The sequence below is a fragment of the Punica granatum genome, chromosome 8 (genome assembly GCF_007655135.1).
Source record: "Punica granatum isolate Tunisia-2019 chromosome 8, ASM765513v2, whole genome shotgun sequence".
NCBI lineage: Eukaryota > Viridiplantae > Streptophyta > Magnoliopsida > Myrtales > Lythraceae > Punica > Punica granatum.
The window spans coordinates 9,530,177-9,551,758 of record NC_045134.1 but is presented as its reverse complement, the minus strand read 5'-3'; the positions used below and the strand labels follow the sequence as shown (position 1 = coordinate 9,551,758).

Genomic DNA, 21,582 nt, shown 5'->3' with positions numbered 1-21,582 from the left:
GTGGTTGGAAATTTTTTTAGGGTAAATTGCACCGGTGGTTAAAAATGTTTTACAAATGTTTCATGATGGTCCAAAAAGTTTTTTTCGTTACATGATAGTACAAAATGTTTCAAAGTTGTTTCATGATAGTACAAACCGTCAACTCGAGCTGATGCCGTTAACATTTTGCTGACGTGATGCTTCCTATACGTCACTTTTGTTACGTGAAACCAATTATAGTGCGCCACGTCATTTCAGACAAAATAAAATTTTAAAAAGTCCAAAAAAATACAAAAAATAATTTAAAAAAAACGAAAAAAAAGAGTAAAAATTTTGAAAAAAAATAAAAAATATTTTAAAATATTGAAAATTTTAAAATTATTTTTAAAATTTTAAATTTTTTAAAATTTTTTAAAATTTTTTTAAAAAATATAAAAAATATAAAAATACAAAAAGAGTAAAATTTAGAAAAAAAATTCTTTTAAAAATTTAAAAATTTCCCCTTCTTTTTCCCCTTTTCCCTTTTTCCCTCCTTTTTCCCTCCTTTTTTCTTTTTAAAAAGTGCCCCTTTTCGTCTTCCCTTTTCCCTCCTTTTCCTCTTCCCCTTTCCCTCCTTTTCCTCTTCCCTTTTCCCTTTTTCTCCCCTTCTTTCCCCCTTTCCCCCTCCTTTCCCCCTCCTTCCCTTTTTTCCCCCTCCTTTTCCCCTTTTCCCCTTTTCCCCTCCTTTTTTTTCTTTTTTCTCCCTTTTTCCTCTTTTTTGTCTTTTTTCTCTTTTTCCCCCCCTTCCCTTTTTTTCCCCTTTTCCCCTTTTCCCCCTTTTCCCCTATTTTTTTCTTTTTTCTCCCCCTTTTCCTCTTTTTCTCAAAAGTTTTACTCTTTTTTTTTTTCAAAATTTTTACTCTTTTTTTGTATTTTTTATATTTTTTTAAAAAAAATTAAAAAAATTAAAATTTTTAAAAAATAATTTTCATAATTTTCAATATTTTAAAATATTTTTTATTTTTTATCAAAATTTTTACTCTTTTTTTGGTATTTTTTTGTATTTTTTTGGACTTTTTAAAATTTTATTTTGTCTTAAATGACGTGGCGCACTATGATTGGTCCCATGTAACAAAAGTGACACATAGGACGTGCCACGTCAGCAAAATGTTAACGGCATCAGCTCGAGTTGACGGTTTGTACCATCATGAAACAATTTTGAAACATTTTGTACCATCATGTAGCGAAAAAAACTTTTTGGACCATTATGAAACATTTGTAAAATATTTTAGACCACCGGTGCAATTTACCCTTTTTTTATCACCAAAATACTTGTTATTGTGATATTATAATCATGGAATTTACATATTCTTTGAAAAAATAAATCATATGTTATATTATCATCCATATTCCCTATATAATAATCCAATATATTTTCTTAACATAATAATCTTATTTTTCAATCTATAATCCATGCAAAATGATTTCATATTTAAAAATTTTCTTGTAACTTTTACATTTTCTGAAATCAATTGGGCCTATGGGAAAAAGATTGAGAAATCTTTGCTGAGCTTAGAACAGCCATCTATCTATCCACATGACTAGCCCCTCGGAACCTGGGGTTGCCATCCACTGCCATAGACTATGATTAATGGCTTGCTTAGAGCCGATTACGGGCTGAACTCAAGGCCGACCAACCAAGTATTCATGATGGGCTAGTCGAAGGAGTGCTCGCAACGAACATTGCGACCCTCCCGTACTTGAGAAGAATCTGTATCCAATTGAGGGATTTACGACTATACTCATAAGATTCCACTTGTGGTTACGACTATAAGCATACGAGCTGGGAATGAACTTCCACATGCCATTTGAAAATATGCGATACTGAAAAACATTTTGGGAAGGAACGATACGATCTCTGATACGCGAACTTGGTCATCGGAGGCTTTTCTTCATTTTTTTCCCTTTTTTTTTGGGCTTTGACTGGCAATTGGAGCTACAGATTAGAGCGGACAAAAGTAATGTCTGGGAATATGCGGGAATTCGTCTGAACTTTTATGTGTACCTGTCACTTTAGAGTTTAGAATTTCGAATTTTGAATCCAATTCTATTTTCCATAAGATATTATATTATAGATTTCGAGCAAAAAAAATTATGTTATAAATAACCAATAAATAAATGAGTTAATTATTAGAAATTAAAGTACGTATTTTTCAAAATTATTTTGTTTACAACAACTATTGATAACTTATGTTAACTTTTAATAATTTATTAGAAATTGTTTATTTAAATTTTTTGAAAAGATACAAAATAATTTCAGAGAGCACAAATTTGATAAAATCAAATCAAATTAAATGGAAAGGAATTTGTTCAAAGAAGATGTAGGGATGGTGGCAGGGGTCCCCTAATCTGTCACCACATCAGGATTTTTCAATTCATCTTAAGTACAAAATCCCGATTATGTCGTGTCGAAACCAGCGACCGCCAAGTAAGGTTGTGATACCTCTATTACCTGATACGTGACGGTTAGGTTCTCTTAGTTGGAACAGTTACAACGACTAATAACCCGACCTAGCCTTTTATTTAGCCAAAAAAAAAACTTCAACTAGAAACTCTTTTATACTTCAGACCATTCACCTTGGCCAAGGATTTTCTGATCAAGATTATAACTCAAACCCATAGGATATTTCTCAGTTTACTCAAATCAATGAATCTCATCTCAACTGGACATCTATATCCATACACAACTAACTAAGACTACTGTCTATCGGATACCCATACTTAGTATAAGTATATAAGCAGGAGCAAATCTTAGTTATCCATGTATGAGATAACTGTGCCATCGCAGGTCTAAGGACTGTATACACTAATATGATCTAGATAATATTCATTGATAACAGTAAAGTACCACGTGAATATTATTTATGCATCACAGTTTGACTCACTTATATTTATAGTATCCACATGTCTGTTTCAATATAAGATATCGAATAGCATGCGACTCACTACTCCATCTTCATTAGTATCTCTATACTGATCATTGATACAAATGGAGGTAACGGTCTATCCGAAATGATAGTATCCAGCTAAGATTTCTACGACTGCGAATAGTTCAAAGAAATTTGTACCAGAATACTTCGTCACTCATATCCTCAACTCTTTAAGAATGAAGTATATGTCAAGTATCTTATGGATTTCTCTATTAAACATAAATGACTTATAAATAGCAGAATAAATGTGTGATTGTCATAAATAGAAATTAACCAATTATATATATCCGCTCCAGGGAATATAGCTAATAGAAATTGAATACTACTGGAGATAAGCTTGTAAAAGGATTGTATAAGTATCTAATAATTGTATATATTTATAAATTTGGGATGGTACGATTAATTATAGTTCTTGTAATTTGGAAACCGAAATGTCTTTGGAGATTGCAAAGCAAATATTTTTTGAAATAGATTAGTTTGGTTCTTTCTTTTTTTATGGGTTCAATATGGAACGGTATGAACGGAGTGATTCGATTTTCGGTTCTTTTTGCACTGCAGTGGGTGCAAGGAGTGGCAAACATGGTGCCCTCGTAGGATCATAAAATTTCCTTCCGTCTCACAGACGAGGACTTATACATATTTTGATATTTGCGCCCATTAGATCTCGCAAATGATGGTACTGATCTTCAGCCACCATATATATACATAGTCGCATCCTATACAAAGATGAACCAACAAATCTAGTTAATCACAAACTTGAGGTCCATGCATGGATAGTCGTCATATAAGACGGAAAAGAAGTCCATGGCATGCCCTACGATAATAATTGTATGAAACACCGAAATCTTTAATTAATTCCACTTATTAACAAACATAAATCTTAATTTGATTGCTTTCTTCAGGGTAGAGTTGTATATTCTGCTTTCTTCAGTGTACAGTTGTATATACTGTTAATATAATCGGTTCAAAATTATGAGCCCTCACGAAGTATTAGTTAATAATTACTTGCTGGTTGTGCATGAAGTCTCGAGTGAAACTTGAATACGCAACGATGACTGGGTTACATGTTCTGAAAAATTGTAAAAAAATGCTGTATTGGTTAGCTTATGCTGCGTTTGGTTTGTAAGTAACATTTTAAAATCAGATTTTGATTTTGAAAAAGAGTGGTATAAATGGTTATGTATGGGGCCCACTCTTTAACTTTATATGAGTTATGTGATTTTGATTTTGAAAAAAAAAAAGTGGTATAAATGGGACACACACTTTGATTTTGTATGAGTTATTTTATTTTGTTGTGGGTAGAATTAAGTTAAAGTAAGATTTTAAAATTCAACTCTGAATCCAAACAGAGAATTATAGTCGTTAGATTATTTTTATTTTAGTGGCTTTTATACAAAAAGTTTAATATGATATTTTTATACTTATAAATGGTCGGATACATTCATGGGAACCGCAGAATTTTACGTAGTTTTGGTCCATGAATTACTAATATCCTTTTTTTTTTTGAACTAAGGACATAATAGATAAATCAAATGACATAATATGCTCTCTTAGGTTAAATCTAAGAGAGCATATGTTTAATTTACGAACACCAATAGAAAACGATAAAATGAGATTCACCGACCAATCTGCTTATATTTAAAAATTTTATAGACTTTATTTTTCCGTCAAAAAATCTTCTAGAAATCTTCAAGAGAGTTGTCGCACTCTAAACGACTATGCCACCTATCTCTAGTAGGCTCTATTTGGAGCATCCACAATGGTTGAGTTCCCATTTTCATTCTTAGGGATGGACATTTTGTAAGAAGGTTTGATAAGGTACACTCATATTAAAATTGGTTAAATGTTCCTCGTAAATAATTTAGTCTCTAATTTATGGCACTTCACTATTCAGTTACTTCATTTTCTATCTGTTTTAGACTATAACTTATGGTGGCCTTTCAACCTTCAACTGTCTTTCCCTTTTTGTCTATCTATTCTTTATCAAATTAAATTAGATAATCTAAACTCCATTAACCGGAAATCAATTAAAAGATTATCGCACCTTCATGAGAATTGAGAATGACTTGCAAAGAATTTGAAATTCTATTATTTTGCTCATACAGGTGTATTCTTTTATCGTGCACGTCATGCTGAGCAGATTAAAAGAAATGGCACAGAAGAAAGATGTGTAGTGCATAGGTTTTTGCTTATGAACTAAGAGGTTTTAAGCTTGATGCTTATTAGTGGCACGTATCTGATTTTAGTAAAACAAGAAAGAAAAATTATCTGAAATGCATATTATCAGCTTAATGGACCCAATATAAATAGGAAAATGAGGAAGAATCGTTAACGACTGGGCCAACTTAAGCCCCATTTGTCACAACATTAGATAGGCTGAGCCCACTCATTTATTATTCATAAATTTTGGATGAATCAATTATCTTTGGATTAATTGCCTAAAACACACAAAGTTTTCATAAATTTTAACATGAATTTTTTTCTTGACCTAAAAATACAGAAATTATTAATTTTATATCAATGTTAGCGCGACTTCCATTTTTTCGATCGGTGGGCCTCAACGACAACTATTGCCTGCCCAATCAGGATTACCCCATGACGGCAAATGTCTTCGATGACTCCAATTAGGGGGATGGTGGCCGACGATGAGAGTTTCACCACCTAGTCCCTTCATTCTTTTCTCGATTTTACTTTTTCTTTTTTCAAATTCGGGCAATGAGGGCCTCATCGGGACCTACCGCCACCGCCGCCCCTATAAGGTCACCGGCGACCTCAGCCACCTCAATCGGAGGGTGTGACCATAGATTCTCGTTTAAATTAACGAAAAAAGTTGAGGCATGCTAAAATTGATATTAAATTGATAGTTCGTGCATTTTAGATCAAGAAAAAATTTTCATACTAAAATTGATAAAATGTGAAAAGTTTGTATTTTTTTAGGCATTTAACATATTATTTTTAGTAACATTTATGTTGGGAAAGTGCGTCGATTCGAAGAAGAGAAGAATGAATACCGGCATATATGCAGTAAAATCCTCAAACCGAGTGAAACATCTACGGACAAAATAGGAAGACCTTATTAGATTGGTAAACCGAAGATTATAACATGGGACCGCAATCACATTCCTCAGCTCCGTTACAATACCTCTCAACCTCTCAATTCTCACCACCTTCTCATTCTATAACCCGAAAATTCTTCAAGAGAATTATACGTGATTTTCCAATCTCATACACATTTTCTTGATACAAGACCTTCTTCCCTCTAAACGGTAAATACTGGAATATATGTACGTGGTTCAGGATTAAAGGACTGGTGGCTGCTGGAAGGAGCTATAGCAGTAGTGCTTCTCTCCGTAAAGCTTGCCAATTCCTGCTGTCCAAACAGGTCGCTCTCTGGTGGATGGTCTCCGTAATGTGCTCGTCGAAAGTACTTCAAAGTAATGCGTCACTGGTAAATTTACATCAGAAAATATTTGATTGATGATTTTTTTGATGTTTTAATATGTAGGTGTAATCAAATCTCGAGGGCAACAGGTCACATATAGTAAATAGCTGCACGGGCAATGCTTGCTCTTATCGACGCTGGACAGGTGCGTGATAAACTTTATGCCGAATGAAGTAGTCGTAACTATTCTCAAACTTGTAGAAATTCTTTTGCTTCTAACCCGATCACGTCTGTCCAACTGACATGGGAAAGTTTCTTTTTTAATCAATCTCCTTATGGAACTTTGTCTGCGAGCTCGATTTCTTAGTGCAATTTTCATCTAATTGATTCGGGCAAGAGAGATCTGAGACCTCTGCACCGGGATGCTAGCTGCTTGATAAACGCTCGCATGGAGGACGGGAATTTCCCTTACTTCCCCCTTGCCATTTTCCTGCTACAAATTTTTCCATTCCATCCGAACTTGCTATGTATACAAGGATACACAGGATGTGTGTTGCATTTTGGTGAATATATGTACTTCCTCCTCTTCTGCGGTACATAGAATTTCATATTTTTGGGTTGCCCGTTAATTGAGTTTGCGTTCAATCAGGAGATCATGGGAGTATTCAATAGGAACTGCATGATCACTGATGCGGCCTACGGAGACATTTTTTTCCGATCTGGGCCTTGGGAGAGTACTGAAGAGGCAGCCCTTCCTTATCCTTATTTGGCCGACTGTATCGTCAGTTTTGTTCCTCCTAATTTGTATTCTTAAAATCATGAGGCGCTCCATCTGACAGTTCCTAGGGAAGAAAAGAGTGGCCGCGCCCAGGAAAGGTTCGGGGAGGGGAAGCTACTCTTGGTTGCAGACTATGTTGCATTATGATTCAGTGCTCTGATATGTTTGTAGGGGTTGCAGCATTACTCGACATTTTATCAGTGAAGTTTCGGCTTCTATGCATCAGCAGTTCAGCACTAGTAGTAGCAGCTGCCGTATTCAGAATGTGACCTGTGAAAATCAATGTTTCCTTTTGTAGAACACTGTCAAATTGTTCGTATTCCTTGATATCACGTTCGGTCTCGGCTCTTGCTCGACCTTTGAGCTTCCTTTCTGGCCTCTTTGTCAACTTCCAGTGGTCCAAACTTACAGAATTATACTCCCTAAGCTTTTCGAAATGAAAAGGTAACGTGTGGATGAAAAAAGTTGCCCATTTCCCTTTACCACCCAAGAGACGTTTGAGTTGAGGCTGTTCCTTTTTCAAGATTACCGAAAGCTGTTTCGTTGTAATCTTATGGATTTTCCTGCAACGAATTTTACGTTGTTTGAAGTTTGAACATAAGATGAATCTCCACCATCACGTTTTCGGGTTAAAATTTCATCATTGTCGTTGGAAAATTTTTTATCACCAAAATACTTATTATTGTGTTATTATAATCGTGGAATTCACATATTCTTTGTAAAAATAAATCACGCGTTATATTATCATCCATATTCCCTATATAATAATCCAATATATTTTCTTAACATAATAATTTTATTTTTCAGTCTATAATCCATGCAAAATGATTTCATATTTTAAATTTTCTTGTAATTTTTACATTTTCTGAAATCAATTGGGCCTATGGGAAAAAGATTGAGAAATCTTTGCTGAGTCTTAGAACAGCCATCTAATCTATCCACATGACTAGCCCCTCGGAGCCTGGGGTTGCCATCCACCGCCATAGACTATGATTATTGGAGACGATTACGGGCCGAACTCAAGGCCGACCAACCAAGTATTCATGATGGGCTAGTCGAAGGGGTGCTAGCAACGAACATTGCGACCCTCCTGTACTTGAGAAGAATCCGTAACCAATTGAAGGATTTACAACTATACTCAGAAGACTCCACTTGTGGTTATGACTATGAACATACGAGCTGGGAATGAACTTCCACATTCCATTTGAAAATATGCGATACCGAAAAACATTTTAGGAGGGAACGATACGATCTCTGATACGCGACCCTAGTCATCGGAGGCTTTTCTTCATTTTTTGTTCCCCTTTGACTGGCAATTGGAACTACAGATTAGAGCGGACAAAAGTAATGTCTAGGAATATGCGGGAATTCGTCTGAACTTTTATGTGTACCGGTCACTTTAAAGTTTAGACTTTCGAATTTTGAATCCAATTCTCTTTTCCATAAAATATTATATTATAAATTTCGAGCAAAAAAATTATATTATAAATAAACAATAAATAAATGAGTTAATTATTAGAAATTAAAGTACGTATTTTTCAAAATTATTTTGTTTACAACAACTATTGATAACTTATGTTAACTTTTAATAATTTATTAGAAATTGTTTATTTAAAATTTTTGAAAATATGCAAAATAGTTTCAGAGAGCACAAATTTAATAAAATAAAATAAAATCAAATTTAATGGAAAGAAATTTGTTCAAAGAAGATCTGGGGATGGTGGTAGGGGTCCCCTAATATGTCACCACACCAAGACTTTTTTTTTTTACTAATCCGAGGTGTTCAGGCTTCGCCCGATTAATTTTCGAGGCTCCGTAAACCCCCGGCGGCTCACGGAACGGATAATCACGTCAAAGGCGCGCCGGTGACTCCAAGGGATTTCAAATTCGAAATTGGATAAATATTTAAATTCCTCCTTACCACTACGCTAAACTCCTCCTTATCACTACGCCAAACTCCTTGGAGTTCCATGATTTGTCAATTTGTCTTAAAGAGAATTTAAGTAAAAAATCCCGATGATGTCGTGCCGAAACCAGCGACCGCCAAGTAAGGTTGCGATATCTCTATCACCTTATATGTTTCCTTTTTTTTTTCCTAATGATATTTATTTTTTGTTTTTTAAGAAATTAATGAAAGACTAATAGAAAACATATAGAAAATAAATGAAAAACTTAACGAAAAATACACGATTAGCTACAAACAAAATAATTTTGAAAGTTTTTCACTTTAGAACGGAGAGTAATTTTTCGAAACTCGCCCAAAGTATATAAATAAATATCTCGTAAATATCAACCATCATAGAGAGAGAAGGAGAAAGGGAAACAAAGCCCATAACCGTCGGATAAGGAAATAGATGTCCACGTGGAGAGATTACATTGGTCCAAGATGGCCCACCATCAGACACGCTCCCCCTTAATTCGAAACCCATGAAATCGAGCGCCAAAACCTAAACCCAAACTTCTGAGCTAAAGCCGACAAAAAATAAATTTTCTTTTTCTCTTTTAAAAAATAAAAAAAAGAATTATTAAATCTTACAAATTATTGTCCCATAATAGGCCTCGTGATTCAGCGCTTGGATACTCTGTAATAACAACTCATATTATTGTGAATGTAGTTTTGAATTGGGAGAAATTTTAAGTCGATTATTATGAGGATGTAATGACGCTCAAAGATTTATTAAAGTAAACAAAGAGGTTTATTAACTTTTTTCTCGATGTATGTCTTAATAAGTGAATTAATTCAGAAACGAGTTGACTCACTAAAAAGTAAAGCTCTATTAACTTAAATTTTCTTCATTTAGTGTGCTCGAACCGAGTTTTTACTGCGCTCAAACCGAGTTTTCAATTAATAGCATAATCGCTTGATTGTATTTGGCCTACGCGTCTCCCACTCCGAAAAAAAATTGAAATGTGAAATTATTTCTCTCTCTCTCTCTCTCCCTCTCTTCAAACTCTTTTCCTCTCGTCTCTCCTGCCCATGAAACGATGCACTCATGAAGGGAAAGAGGGAAAGAAGCATTGAGATTCCCTCATTTTCGTTCTTTCACAATCTCCATCCATCCCATCATTACTCTCTCTCTCTCTCTAAATTTGAACTTTGAGTCTGACCCTCTCTCTCTCTCTCTCTCTCCACCTCTTTCTCTCTGTACGGTGCCTGTGCCTGGCAGTAGAGTAGAGAGCTTGAACTCCTTAAGAGCCAGAGCTCTGGGCAGCAAGCAATGGCACCGCCCAGCGCCTGCCGAGCTCCGCGCCGAACTTCTTCTTCCAACAACTCGTACGTCCCTGCCTCTCTCTCTCTCTACCCCTGCAGTTGCTTCAGTTCTTCTGAACTGCTCCGTTTGCGTCTGCAATTCCTCATCCTGTACTTGGCATTCCGTGGTTTGTGCATATATGTTCACCGGTAAAATCATGATGGGAGGAGTTCACACTGACCGTCGTTCCTGTTGGAAGCAGGAGAGTATCATCATTGCTGTTTTCTTTATAAGTCGATAGTAGCGGTTATTGATTGCTTCCTGTTTTTTTCGCTTCACTGTGGCACTTAGCACTTAGATTTCAGAAGTAATGCTGATTCTCTAGGTTGTGCTTTGGTTGGACTGAGTGCTCTGAGCGCTCTTGGTCGATCTAACCGCTAACGTTGAGGCTCTCTGATGAAACTAAGCCATTCTCTGTTACGGAACTGTTCGATTAGATCTCGTAAATTTGTTTGGTTTTAAATTGTTTCATTTTCTTGCGGATCTTTTCTGCCCGGACTGTGTTCTTTACGGAGTGATCGTTATCGTCTGAAAGTGATTTATTTGCTGCAGCTGTCGAGCCCATAAACAGCATCAACATTGACGTTGGCGAATTACTAAAGCTTATTCAGAACCCAGAAATATGAAGACACAGGTGCCGATGAAAGCGAGAGGACCGAGCAGGGCCAGCAATCAACAGGTCATGCTGGAACTCAAACAGAAGGTTGTTTTTGCTCTAAATAAGCTCGCGGATAGGGACACGTACAAGATAGGGGTTGAAGAACTTGATAAAATAGCTGAGCGCATGACCCCGGAAGCAATTGCCTCTTTCCTGTCCTGCATCCTGGACACGGACTCGGAACAAAAGAGTGCTGTTAGGAAGGAGTGCATTAGACTCATGGGCACGTTAGCGCGACTGCACGAGGGTCTTATTGGACCGTACATCGGGAAGATAGTGTCTAGTATCGTTAAGCGACTCAAGGACCCCGACTCGGTTGTGAGGGATGCGTGTGTAGAGACAATGGGCACCCTGGCCTTAAAATTGGTTGGTCATATTGGACAGGGGGATGGAGTTTTTGTTATGCTGGTGAGGCCGCTTTTTGAAGCTTTGGGCGAACAAAATAAGCAGGTCCAGTCTGGTGCAGGTTTGTGCTTGGCCAGGGTTATCGACAATACCCACGATCCTCCGACATCCCTTTTGCAGCGGATGCTGGCTCGAACAGTGAAGCTGCTTAAGAATCCGCACTTCATGGCCAAACCAGCAGTTATTGAGTTGAACAGAAGTATTATCCAGGTAAAGCTTGCCTATGTAAAATGAGAATTTTCATGTTCTTGTATCCTGGTCATAATACTGGGAACTAATTATTCATAAGACAGGTCCTTTTCCAATTCTTTCCCAACAGGCATGACTTTTGATTTAAAAAAAGCTCATTGTAAATTCTGTTTCAGGCAGGCGGTGCAACAGCACAAAATGTTTTAACAGCAGCAATTACTAGCATCCAAGAAGCATTGAAAAGCACTGACTGGGCTACACGCAAAGCCGCTTCTGTAGCATTAGGAGAAATTGCATTATCTAGTGGACCTTTCCTGGGATCTTTCAGGGCATCCTGCATCCGCTGCCTTGAACTATGCCGATTCGATAAGGTCAGTAGTTGGAAAATTTATCTGTTTTCGTCACCTTATATTGCTGGTGTTGTGGAACCTCTCTGAAGGGTGTTTAAAACAATCTTTCAGGTAAAACCAGTTAGGGACTCTGTAGCACAGGCATTACATTGCTGGAGAAGTCTTCCAGGGCCCACTACTCCAGATCCTTCAGAAGCTGGATCATCCATCAAAGGTTTTGACATTTTTGTCTTTGTTCTTTTAGTTTATTTTTATCTGTTCAAACATTTGATGCATGGGAAGTTGAAGTAAATTAGTCATTTGGTCGAATGGCTTTCTAGGATTAACTAATTTTGTGTTTCTTTTTGGTTGCAACATGAAACTTCCAAATTGTATTTCTGGCCTCAGAAATATAAGTGTGAAAGGAGTGTCATTGCCAGAAGATGGTAGAACAAAATTTAACTTTTAAAATGTGCTAAACTTTTCGCTGTTCATCTAGAAGCATACAGCTGCGGCATTATATTCTGGAAAATAATATTTATCTCTTACATGAAACAAAATCATTGATCCTTTACCTATGATACAAACTCTAAGTTATTAATGGAACCTTCTACGAAAATATGGGAAGCTTCTTATAATGATGGTACGCTGTTGCTGAACTACTGAATTTATTCTAGAATTGGGTCTTTTATAGAACATGACCTTTATGATTCTAGCAGAGGAAAGGTATATGCAAATGGTACTCTAGCTTCTGTTAGCTTAGAGAAAATTTATTTCCTTTTTATTCAAGTAAATTTTGCCAACTACATGGTAAAGTAAATAAAAAAGGCCTTTCTTCTATTTTTTTTAATCTTTTTCTTTGGATAGTTATATTGTTTTATGCAGATCTTGAGCTCTAACTTTCCTCCTGTGATTATTATATCATTTTACGCAACAAAAGTTGGATTGACATCTTATCAATGCAAACAAGTTTTAGTAGATTTTGGCCATGAACTGGGTTATATCTGTTAATTAGTTCCAGAATGCTTTCGCTTCCCACATTGTGTGCACTTGGTCAAATCAGATTTCAACACATATTTCCTGGAACACCTTTCTCCCCCTCTAATTCCTGCATTAATCTGGGCAGATAGCTTCTTTGGAGGGGAGTACAGTGATGTCACTAATGCCATTGAATCTAGAGACAGGGAACCTGCTTTTAAGAAAGTTTTTATAGATTCCACCAAGAAGAAAGTTCCTCGGACAGTTTCGAAAATTCGTCAAAATTACACTGAGAACTCTCAACACAACAAACCAGAAGAACGGCATATTGAAATTGCTGTTCCCAATTCCAAAAATATATCATCTGTTGATTTCACCAATGAAGAATCAGACGGTAGTTGTGTCAGTAAGTCTGCAGAGAGATTAACTGTCCCCAGTGTCAAGAGCAAGCGATACGTGATATATGAATCTCCATTGATAGATGAGAAACAGGAATGTGGATCAGTGACCAATATTGCTGCTGGTAACTTGGAGACTAAGTCAGTGAGAGCTTCTCAAGAGTGTTTGGAGGATGGTAGTTTGCTTAGGTCAGTGACAAGTGACCTGCAGTTTGTAGATGAAGAGATTAGTAGTGTGAGACATAGTTTCATGGAAAAGATTCAGGATCGCCGGAGTCTTGATTCCACTGTGACAGAGTCAAGTTATCATACCCAGCGTGACTGCTGTGTACAAATGGCAAATGAGATGGCTTGTATTCGTAAACAGCTCTCAGAGATTGAGAACAAGCAATCCAATTTAATGGACCTTTTGCAGGTATGTGTTAGCTAAATTTTCTCCTGGTTTAAACAAATTTCATGCTGTCTCTTGGTGAAGTCTTATATTACTGAACCAGTGAATCCTCTCTTCCAGTCTCTTATTCCAAGTCCACAGCCAATCACATACTTAATCAGGTTGACTCAAGAAGATAGATTATAATGCACTAGAGAATCCATTGCCTTATATGGCATTTCTGCATTGGCTTTCATTAGTCCCCTTACTCATCCTTATATTCACTGCTTACCCGGATAGTGGTGGGGAATCCATTTGGCCCTATGGCATACAACCTACCAGTTAAGAACCATATATTATATATAATCTTGTTTCTCATGTCTTGCTGCAGGTGTTCACAAAATCCTCTGCAGAAAGTTTGTCTGTGATCAAATCGAAGGTGCTAGCTTTAGAGCAGGCAGTATGTAGGATAAATCGAGATTTCATGCATGGAGACGGAGATCCTTATACAGCAAGACATGTAGCTATGAAGAACAATGGAAGTAATAATCACCTGAAGCTCTCTACATGTACCCCAAGGCCATCAGTTGAAATACACAGCAGACACTCTACAGTTAGGAAAAAGGCTGAGGTTTGGGAGGATAAAGCACTTGCAGGGAGCAGATTGAGCAACTCATCTAAGCAGGATATAGATATGTGGGCTAGTCCTGCTAAGTCGAATAGAACTCAAACTGGGCGAGTTGTCCCAAAATGCAGTGGGCAAGGACCACGGGCAGTTGATAATATGAATGGAGAAACAAATGCTGCCCTAACCTCACAATTTAGCCCAATTGGTAGAAAAACTGTTCCTTACAATAAGAACAGCTTGTGGAACAGGGTGAAAGACTTTCTATGTGAAGGAGACGTAGACTCTGCTTATATGGAGGCCCTTCTTTCTGGAAATGAACAGGTTTTGGTTGAGCTACTTAATGGAACTGGCCCTGTCCTGGAAAGTTTATCGCAGAAGACAGCGAGCGAGGTCCTTATTGTCTTGGTTTCATTCTTCATAGAACAAAGATATGTAAAACCAATTATGCTGTGGTTGCAGCAGGTATGTCAGTCTTATGTTTGTTGTCGTGTTTGAGTTTTCATTCTTTCTCCAGCTCCAGTGAAGATTGCTGATATGTGGGATCTGTTTAATTTTTCCTGTAGTCTAAAATAAAAGCGGGCACTAGGCTTGTCGAAAATCACTCACATATAGAGCAGAAATATTTTTTGTAAATGTCAGCTAGTAGAATATTGTTTTTCTCCAATGCAGGTGTTTTGCTAAAAAAGCTCCTATTACTATCATGTGATCTCTAACTAGCATTCTTATGGCATTTATGTGCTTATTTCGTAAGAAATGCCTGATTGATTGGTCAATTTGGAGCATAAGAACCATAATTTGTTAAGTTGGATGATGGATATCACTAGCCAAGACTTCATTGACTTAGAGTTTTCTTCTGCTGTTCCTACGTTAGGTGGTGGATCTGAGCTCTCTCCATGGGCCAAACTATTTTCTTCTCCCCATGGAAGTGAAACAAGAATTGATATCAGCAGTTCAGGAGGCTGTCAACATGGACTTTTCTTCCTCAATGGAAAGGAGATCCGTCCTTCAAATAGCTGCAAAGCTTCAACAAATCTGGGGTAAGAGGGCTTTGAATTTGATCCTTTTTGGTTCAGTGTAAACCTGTTGTGAGGTTCTGTTTCTGTGACTTTTTTCTCGACAATAGGATATATGTGGTTGATTGGTTCTTGACTTTTATCGGGACCTCGTTTTCGAGCAAAAGCCAAATGACTTTGCAAAACCTCTTATGTAGGGAAATGCTCGTGAAATCATCCTGGTGGAGCGGCAGGGGGTTTCTGTTCCACGTTTAGATTGTTTCTCAGGTGTCTAGACAAGAAGACTCTACGTGTGGCAAAGCTTCGACTTACCATATTTCGCAGTTTAGTGCTTGTATTTCAGTTTGTATTATGGGAGTCTATCATAAAACACACTTTGCTCCTTTTCTTTTTCTTTTTTCAACAGTTCTCTTCGGTCATTTTCAACCATAAAGTAGGAACTGACGGGCTGAACATTTGATACCACCGGTAATCGTATGATCCAACCCTACTAATCACATCACTTTCTTGCGAGAACTGAGAACTCCTTGTGAATCTTCTGCTACGGGATTTCGACTCAGTTGCTATGTTCTTTTATATGGTTCAGGAGTCCGGTAACAATTGCTGAGGTTTCGAGTTCACTCACTGTGAGGAGTCGGAAACTCCGAGAATCTAAATTGTTGTGAGGTTTTGAGGCCCAGTGACTTGTGACATTAAGTTAAGCAGTTCTCTGCAGAATGCCCCTCATAACGGTAAATAAAATCAATTCAGATTATAGTAGAAAAAGATGGAACCACCAAACAATCATTCCCTTCTGATATCTCTGAAACCGAGAAAAATGATACAAAACTGGCCAATGCTCTGAATTCTCAATAAACATTCAAATCTTGTACAAGTTGTTTTTATGATGGTCCGATTCCCACCGAGCAGGGCCAACAAGAATTTGTATTCCAAAGAGAATTTATGGGGCGAGTGAGTTTTTAATGCGTCTCACGCAAGTACATACATTTCCCGTCCCTCATATGCTAAAAGTAGAAGACACATTCTAGCCCGATTCTTCACCACTCTTTGAATCGGGAGGGCCGCGTTGATCAGTCTCACTTGGAAGTTCCGTTTTCGTTCTGCTGTCTGTCGGCCTCTGATGGAGCTCCTTCCTCTCAACTTCGGACTTGACGATGTTTCTCTTCTCCTGAGGATTGTTGGCGGAATCCTTGGGAACCTCGTACAGAGTCAAACTCTCACCTCCATTATGAACAATAGCATGTTGAGATTTCTGCTCCTTCTCCTGGAAGTTCTCAAGAATCTCCACCACTTGGCTCATCAGCGGCCTCCCCTTCGGATTCTGGCTTAGGCACTGATATGCTAAGTTGGCCACCTTCATGGCAGTTTTGACCGAGTACTGCCCTTCTATCCTCGGGTCTAAGATCCTGAGGAGCTTCTTGTTGTTATTCAAAAGTGGCCGGGCCCACTCGACTAGGTTGTGCTCCCGGCTCGGCCTGCTCTTGTCCATCGCTCTGCGCCCAATGAGCATCTCGAGCAGTACCACTCCAAATCCATAAACATCACTTCTCGCCGTTAAGTGACCTGATCAAAATCAGTAAATACCAACTTTCGATCGCTAAAATTGTTGTTTAAACACTAGACCCCATGACTGAATATAGCACAAGTGGTTCTGTTTGTTTCCGGAACACCACAAGAAGTTTGCCATTTGCTCTTTATTTTCTCTGTCTTAAAGTGTGTTGAACAATTCTTTGACATGCATGCTGGACATGTTCATTATCAGTACAATCTTCTTAATTTGAAGATGGAAATATGTAAAACCAAAAAATGGAACAATTTCTGAAGCACTTACATCAAGCACCCACTATCCTCAGAAAGATCAATTGTTACATACTAAAAGAGCTTTGCAATATCTTTTCTTCACTACTACTACCAAAGATCTGGTTGCTTCAGTTCTGAATAGCGGTCAAGGAGTCTAGGACTGAACACTTACCAGTCATTACATACTCAGGCGCAGCATATCCGTAAGTGCCCATAACCCGGGTTGATACATGCGTCTGGTCTCCCATGGGACCATCTTTAGCGAGCCCAAAGTCTGAGAGCTTGGCATTAAAATCCTGCAATTCGAAACTAAGTCACTGGTGGAACTTGAACAGAGATCTTTCTTTACTACATAATTCCCCTATTCAGGAAAATATACTTTCACAGCTGTCATGTCATAACAGTTTTTATGGCCTGGTAATGCTAAATGGATATGGAAAGCACCTTATTTGTTGCATCTCCGACAAGTTCTTCCCCCCCTCAATAGGTGGTTTTTGATAAATTAAGTGCATAAAAATTAAGCACTGAATTAGTTAAGGAAAGAAATGTATGGGAAGAAGAGAGGGATGATAAGGATGAGAAAATATTTTATGAGGGGAAAGAGTATGAATAAGTGAAAAATGACTTATTTCATTAAGTCAAAATCTTTTTGCTTTACTCATTAAGTAGTTTTTGACTCAATAATTAAATAGATGTGACCATTTTCTTTCATCTTCCTCTTTCTCTCCTATTCATTTTCCCATATAACTAACTTTTAAGCACTTATTTAATTAAGTTGTGATTAAACACAACCTTCAGTCAAAAGCCAGAATTTTTCTTCCCTTTTTTTTTCACCCCCCAAAGGTAATTCTACATTTTTAAGAGTCGTTAAATCACTCACCGCATCTAGCAGGATGTTTGAGGTCTTGAAATCGCGATAAATAATGGACCTCTCAGCACCATGAAGAAAGGCGAGCCCTTTTGCTGCATCTAAAGCAATTTTCATTCGTCTTGACCATGTCAAGACGCAACCCACCCCTGAGCCGAAAAAAAAAAAAGGGCTTGGTAAGAGTTTACTCAAAGCTGCATTAGCACGAATCAAGGATGTCTAGGCTCATAAAACATCTCTTATTTAAGAAATTACTAGAAAAATGCCCCTCACATTGCTGCATGTGAATTTCATAAAAAAAAGGTTATACTTCAACCTTATGTTTGGATTATATTGAGTTCAATATTATATTATTCTTTAAGTTTGTAGCTTATTATTTATTACATAAATGTCACAGAAATTTCTCTAACCCCAATTATCAAATATATGGATTATATTATATTATTTTATTTAAAATAAAATGAAACTAAATCAGTTAAATATAGCTTTTCTTAGAAATAGAGAGAATGAAAATTGACTATAAAGTTGAATTAAAACCTGAAAAATATCGCAAAAATAAAATTTTAATTTTGTATTGTATCATACTTAGATAATATTATGATAATTTATTTACAAAAACATTATATGAAGTTATTTGACAATGCTAGTTTCTAAATTTATTAAAATATATTATTACAACTAATATATTGAAAGAATATCCTCTCCGTTTTCGACAACTATTTTATTGTTTTAGTAAAATATATTTACAATTTCATGAGTCGTTTTTCAGTATTATGATCATTAGAATGTAAAAATGAGAAGGCAAAAATATGATCCACGTAAGTTTATCATTCACAACTTTGGCCCATAAGATTTGATTAGGACGAAAATCTATAAATATTTAATTCAGAAAGCAATATTGGGTGATTATAGAATGATATTAAGTTTAGGTCTTATTATGAATAAAGATGATAAAGAGTTGAAAAAATGTCAACAGTCTGGGGTTAAATTAGAAAAAGGAGAAAGTAGGCATACTTGATCTTTCATGAGTTGACAAATGTCAAGCTATCGAGAGTTTCAATTTGGAACTCTCCTTTAGCTTAATGTATATAGATATAGATAGGTTGGTCAAAAACAATAATGCTTCCGTACATAGATTCGCAACATCCTCAAGCAATTAATAGTAAAAAAATGCAAAATAGATTACATAACTGGCAAGCTGGATATACTGTGTTGCAAATTCATTTCATAGATGTTAATCGGCTGTCTAACTGAGAATAACTTCATCACTTACGGCGGAAAAGATGCTTCTCGAGACTCCCATTGGCAAGATATTCGTAGACTAATAGCCTATGCTCATCTTCACAGCAGTACCCGATGAGTTTCACAAGATTTGGGTGACTGAGCTGCCCTAAATAATTAACTTCAGCCTAAAAGGATAAAGAAGATTAAGGTCAGGAGAGTAGTTGTGCAATTTCAAAATAAAAGAATCCCTCAACAGGGCCAAAGTTAAGGAAAGGTAACTCAGAAAACAGTCCAACCATTATAGTAAGTAAGCTCATAAGCAAATTTTGCGAGTGAAAGGCCTATACTCTATAACCATGAGACTGTCTTTCCCGAACAAAATCATGGAGCAATCAAAGTTGAATATATAATTTCAGATTGAGCGTGATGATATGATCCTCTAATTTCCCAGTAAAACATGACTAATGAAGTCTAAAGAAATTCTTATCGTTCAGATCAGGGCACTCAAAAAAAACTTTTGTACACAAATGCCACCAGTCCCATGCTAACTGTCCCTATAATGAACCAAATGGCAGCATCAACACTTGGGTGGTTACACAGGCACCTAATCTAACTTTCCTTATCCTTGAAAAATTCTACCAAGTATCAATTTCCATCCAATGCGTCAAACTTGATTGGCACAATAACGTGTATGGAAATAGAACATAAGAACCTGGTACTTACCAACCACTCTCTATCACCTTGGAACCCTTCAGGATTGAGCTCCTTAATTGCAACTTGTATGCTCTTATAACCTGTTCGCACGCTTGAATCTATAACTCCTTTATAGACAATCCCGAACCCGCCCTCCCCAAGTATCAGGTCTGGGCGGAATTGCTTCGTCGCTAACCTCATCTCCTCATATGTAAATATGTCGACATTACAATATCCTGGGCTTTGACGGAGATCTCTGACATTTTTGGAAGCCAAAGGAGTGCTACCTGAGCTTTGCATCCTCCGCAGATCACTCCTACCTGATAGAGAAGTCCTACAATCATTCCCTGCTTCACCCAAACAAACTCATTTGGGTCAGTTCTAATTGTCCAAAATGGAAAAAAAGAAAGAAACAGCAAAGGTTAACCAACAAACTTTAACACAGCCTAAAACTCGATTATACCGTCACAACACAGGCATGATCTGTTTGTCTCACCTATAACTTCAAAATTTATTGTTCACACAAGGGAAGCATTTCGGTTTTTCGGAGGCATTTAAGGACAGGTACCAAAGACAGTGACTTGGGCTGCTGCAGGGAATATCTGACATCAACATTTTCACCAGGAGACAGCAATACGATTGGCTTTCATAAGCATCATAGATCACCCACTTACATAACCTGCATTGCTTCATATAGCAACAGTCTAACTCCAAATCAAACTTAAAAAATCATCAATCTCCTGTTCCCAAAGCCGAAAGATCCAAACTTTACCCACACTTCTGGGCACCCAACAAGGGAAAAAAGAAGCAATCACCGAGCAGAGAAGGAAATGGCAGAGAGAGAAGGGACAGAAGCTGATACCTGGGAACTTGTTGATGGACTTGTCCTGTTCAGAACTGAAGCAAGCCCCCATGAATCCGAGGCCAAACCCGAACCCAGGTGCGGTTTTGCTTTTCATCTTAAGGTCCCATTAACGATTCAAGCGGCCCTTCTTCACACATTGGGCATCCCCGTGAAGGGAACAAATGGAAAAACTCTTCACTCGGGGGCACCCAGCGGATCAATTATCGAGTATATGAAGGAAAGGATCAAGATCCAAACCGGAGGGCACCTCTAACCGTCTGGGTATCAACCTCGGATCATTCGAGAACGAGTCACACTATCTTCTACCCGGAAGAGAAATAAGCGCAGAACGAATGCTGAACCAGTGGGGGGAGAGAGAGAGAGTAAAAGCAGAAGAACAGAGAGAGAGAGAGAGAGAGAGAGGTGTCGTGCTCTTGTAAGGGAACCGTTGGGGCTGATGGGGTCTCTTGGGGTTCGAAGGGATAGCCGCCGAAAACGCCAAACCAAACGCATCAATCAATTCCAGCCAACCCAAAAGAAAAAGAAAAAAAAATGGGGGAAAGAAATGGAGAAATTAGCGAAAATGGAGAAATTTGCCGAAACATTCATGCCCAAATCAAAACAGTACCCTTTTCGGACAGCGGACATGTGCACCCACAAGTTTGACCTTTGACTCGCCCTCCCTGTCCTGCCTTGCCTATGATTCGCATGTTCTTGTTTGTTTACTCATGGCCATGGGTGGATGATTCCATGACGATGACCCCAACAAAAAAAATAAAATAAAAATAAATAAATGAATAAAAAAAACCGATCTTTCCTGAATCAG

The 21,582-nt window shown here is 37.5% G+C and overlaps 2 protein-coding genes and 1 long non-coding RNA gene across 7 annotated transcripts; 2 read left to right on the top strand and 1 right to left on the bottom strand.

Moving 5' to 3' along the window:
* The first annotated feature begins 6,242 nt into the window (after positions 1–6,242).
* Positions 6,243–7,471, top strand: LOC116189282. The gene is made up of 3 exons (XR_004152372.1): positions 6,243–6,382; positions 6,454–6,535; positions 6,980–7,471. It is a non-coding gene; the product is annotated as an uncharacterized LOC116189282 (long non-coding RNA).
* Positions 7,472–10,062: 2,591 nt separating this feature from the next.
* Positions 10,063–15,886, top strand: LOC116215855 (TORTIFOLIA1-like protein 2). Its single transcript, XM_031551645.1, has 8 exons — positions 10,063–10,382; positions 10,912–11,632; positions 11,788–11,982; positions 12,073–12,175; positions 13,067–13,731; positions 14,078–14,776; positions 15,186–15,351; positions 15,525–15,886. The coding sequence occupies exons 2-8, from the start codon at positions 10,982–10,984 to the stop codon at positions 15,536–15,538; spliced, it is 2,493 nt and encodes an 830-aa protein (XP_031407505.1). The 5' UTR covers positions 10,063–10,382; positions 10,912–10,981; the 3' UTR covers positions 15,539–15,886.
* A 198-nt stretch (positions 15,887–16,084) lies between these two features.
* Positions 16,085–21,507, bottom strand: LOC116215857 (probable serine/threonine-protein kinase PBL17). 5 transcript variants are annotated; one of them, XM_031551650.1, is made up of 7 exons: positions 20,775–21,484; positions 20,409–20,514; positions 19,943–20,259; positions 19,269–19,404; positions 18,008–18,144; positions 17,300–17,423; positions 16,085–16,890 (listed from the first exon to the last, which is right to left on the bottom strand). In XM_031551650.1, exons 3-7 carry the CDS (start codon positions 20,210–20,212, stop codon positions 16,352–16,354), a joined length of 1,206 nt encoding a protein of 401 aa, XP_031407510.1. In that variant the 5' UTR covers positions 20,213–20,259; positions 20,409–20,514; positions 20,775–21,484; the 3' UTR covers positions 16,085–16,351. The 5 variants fall into 5 exon arrangements, with proteins under 5 accessions (XP_031407510.1, XP_031407509.1, XP_031407511.1 ...); XM_031551649.1 differs by having other exon boundaries at positions 20,409–20,501; XM_031551651.1 differs by having other exon boundaries at positions 20,409–20,498.
* Between the last annotated feature and the right edge of the window lie 75 nt (positions 21,508–21,582).

What these genes read in the sequence shown, in the direction of transcription:
- LOC116215855 (XM_031551645.1), top strand. Translation starts at nt 10,982, where the DNA reads ATGAAGACACAGGTGCCGATGAAAGCGAGAGGACCGAGCAGGGCCAGC. An exon ending in TGAACAGAAGTATTATCCAG is followed by an intron (nt 11,633 to 11,787) that starts GTAAAGCTTGCC and finishes ATTCTGTTTCAG; the next exon opens with GCAGGCGGTGCAACAGCACA. An exon ending in ATTTAATGGACCTTTTGCAG is followed by an intron (nt 13,732 to 14,077) that starts GTATGTGTTAGC and finishes GTCTTGCTGCAG; the next exon opens with GTGTTCACAAAATCCTCTGC.
- LOC116215857 (XM_031551647.1), bottom strand. Translation starts at nt 20,871, where the DNA reads ATGAAAAGCAAAACCGCACCTGGGTTCGGGTTTGGCCTCGGATTCATG. An exon ending in GTCCATCAACAAGTTCCCAG is followed by an intron (nt 20,263 to 20,774) that starts GTATCAGCTTCT and finishes GTTTGGGTGAAG; the next exon opens with CAGGGAATGATTGTAGGACT. An exon ending in CAAACATCCTGCTAGATGCG is followed by an intron (nt 17,424 to 18,007) that starts GTGAGTGATTTA and finishes TTCGAATTGCAG; the next exon opens with GATTTTAATGCCAAGCTCTC.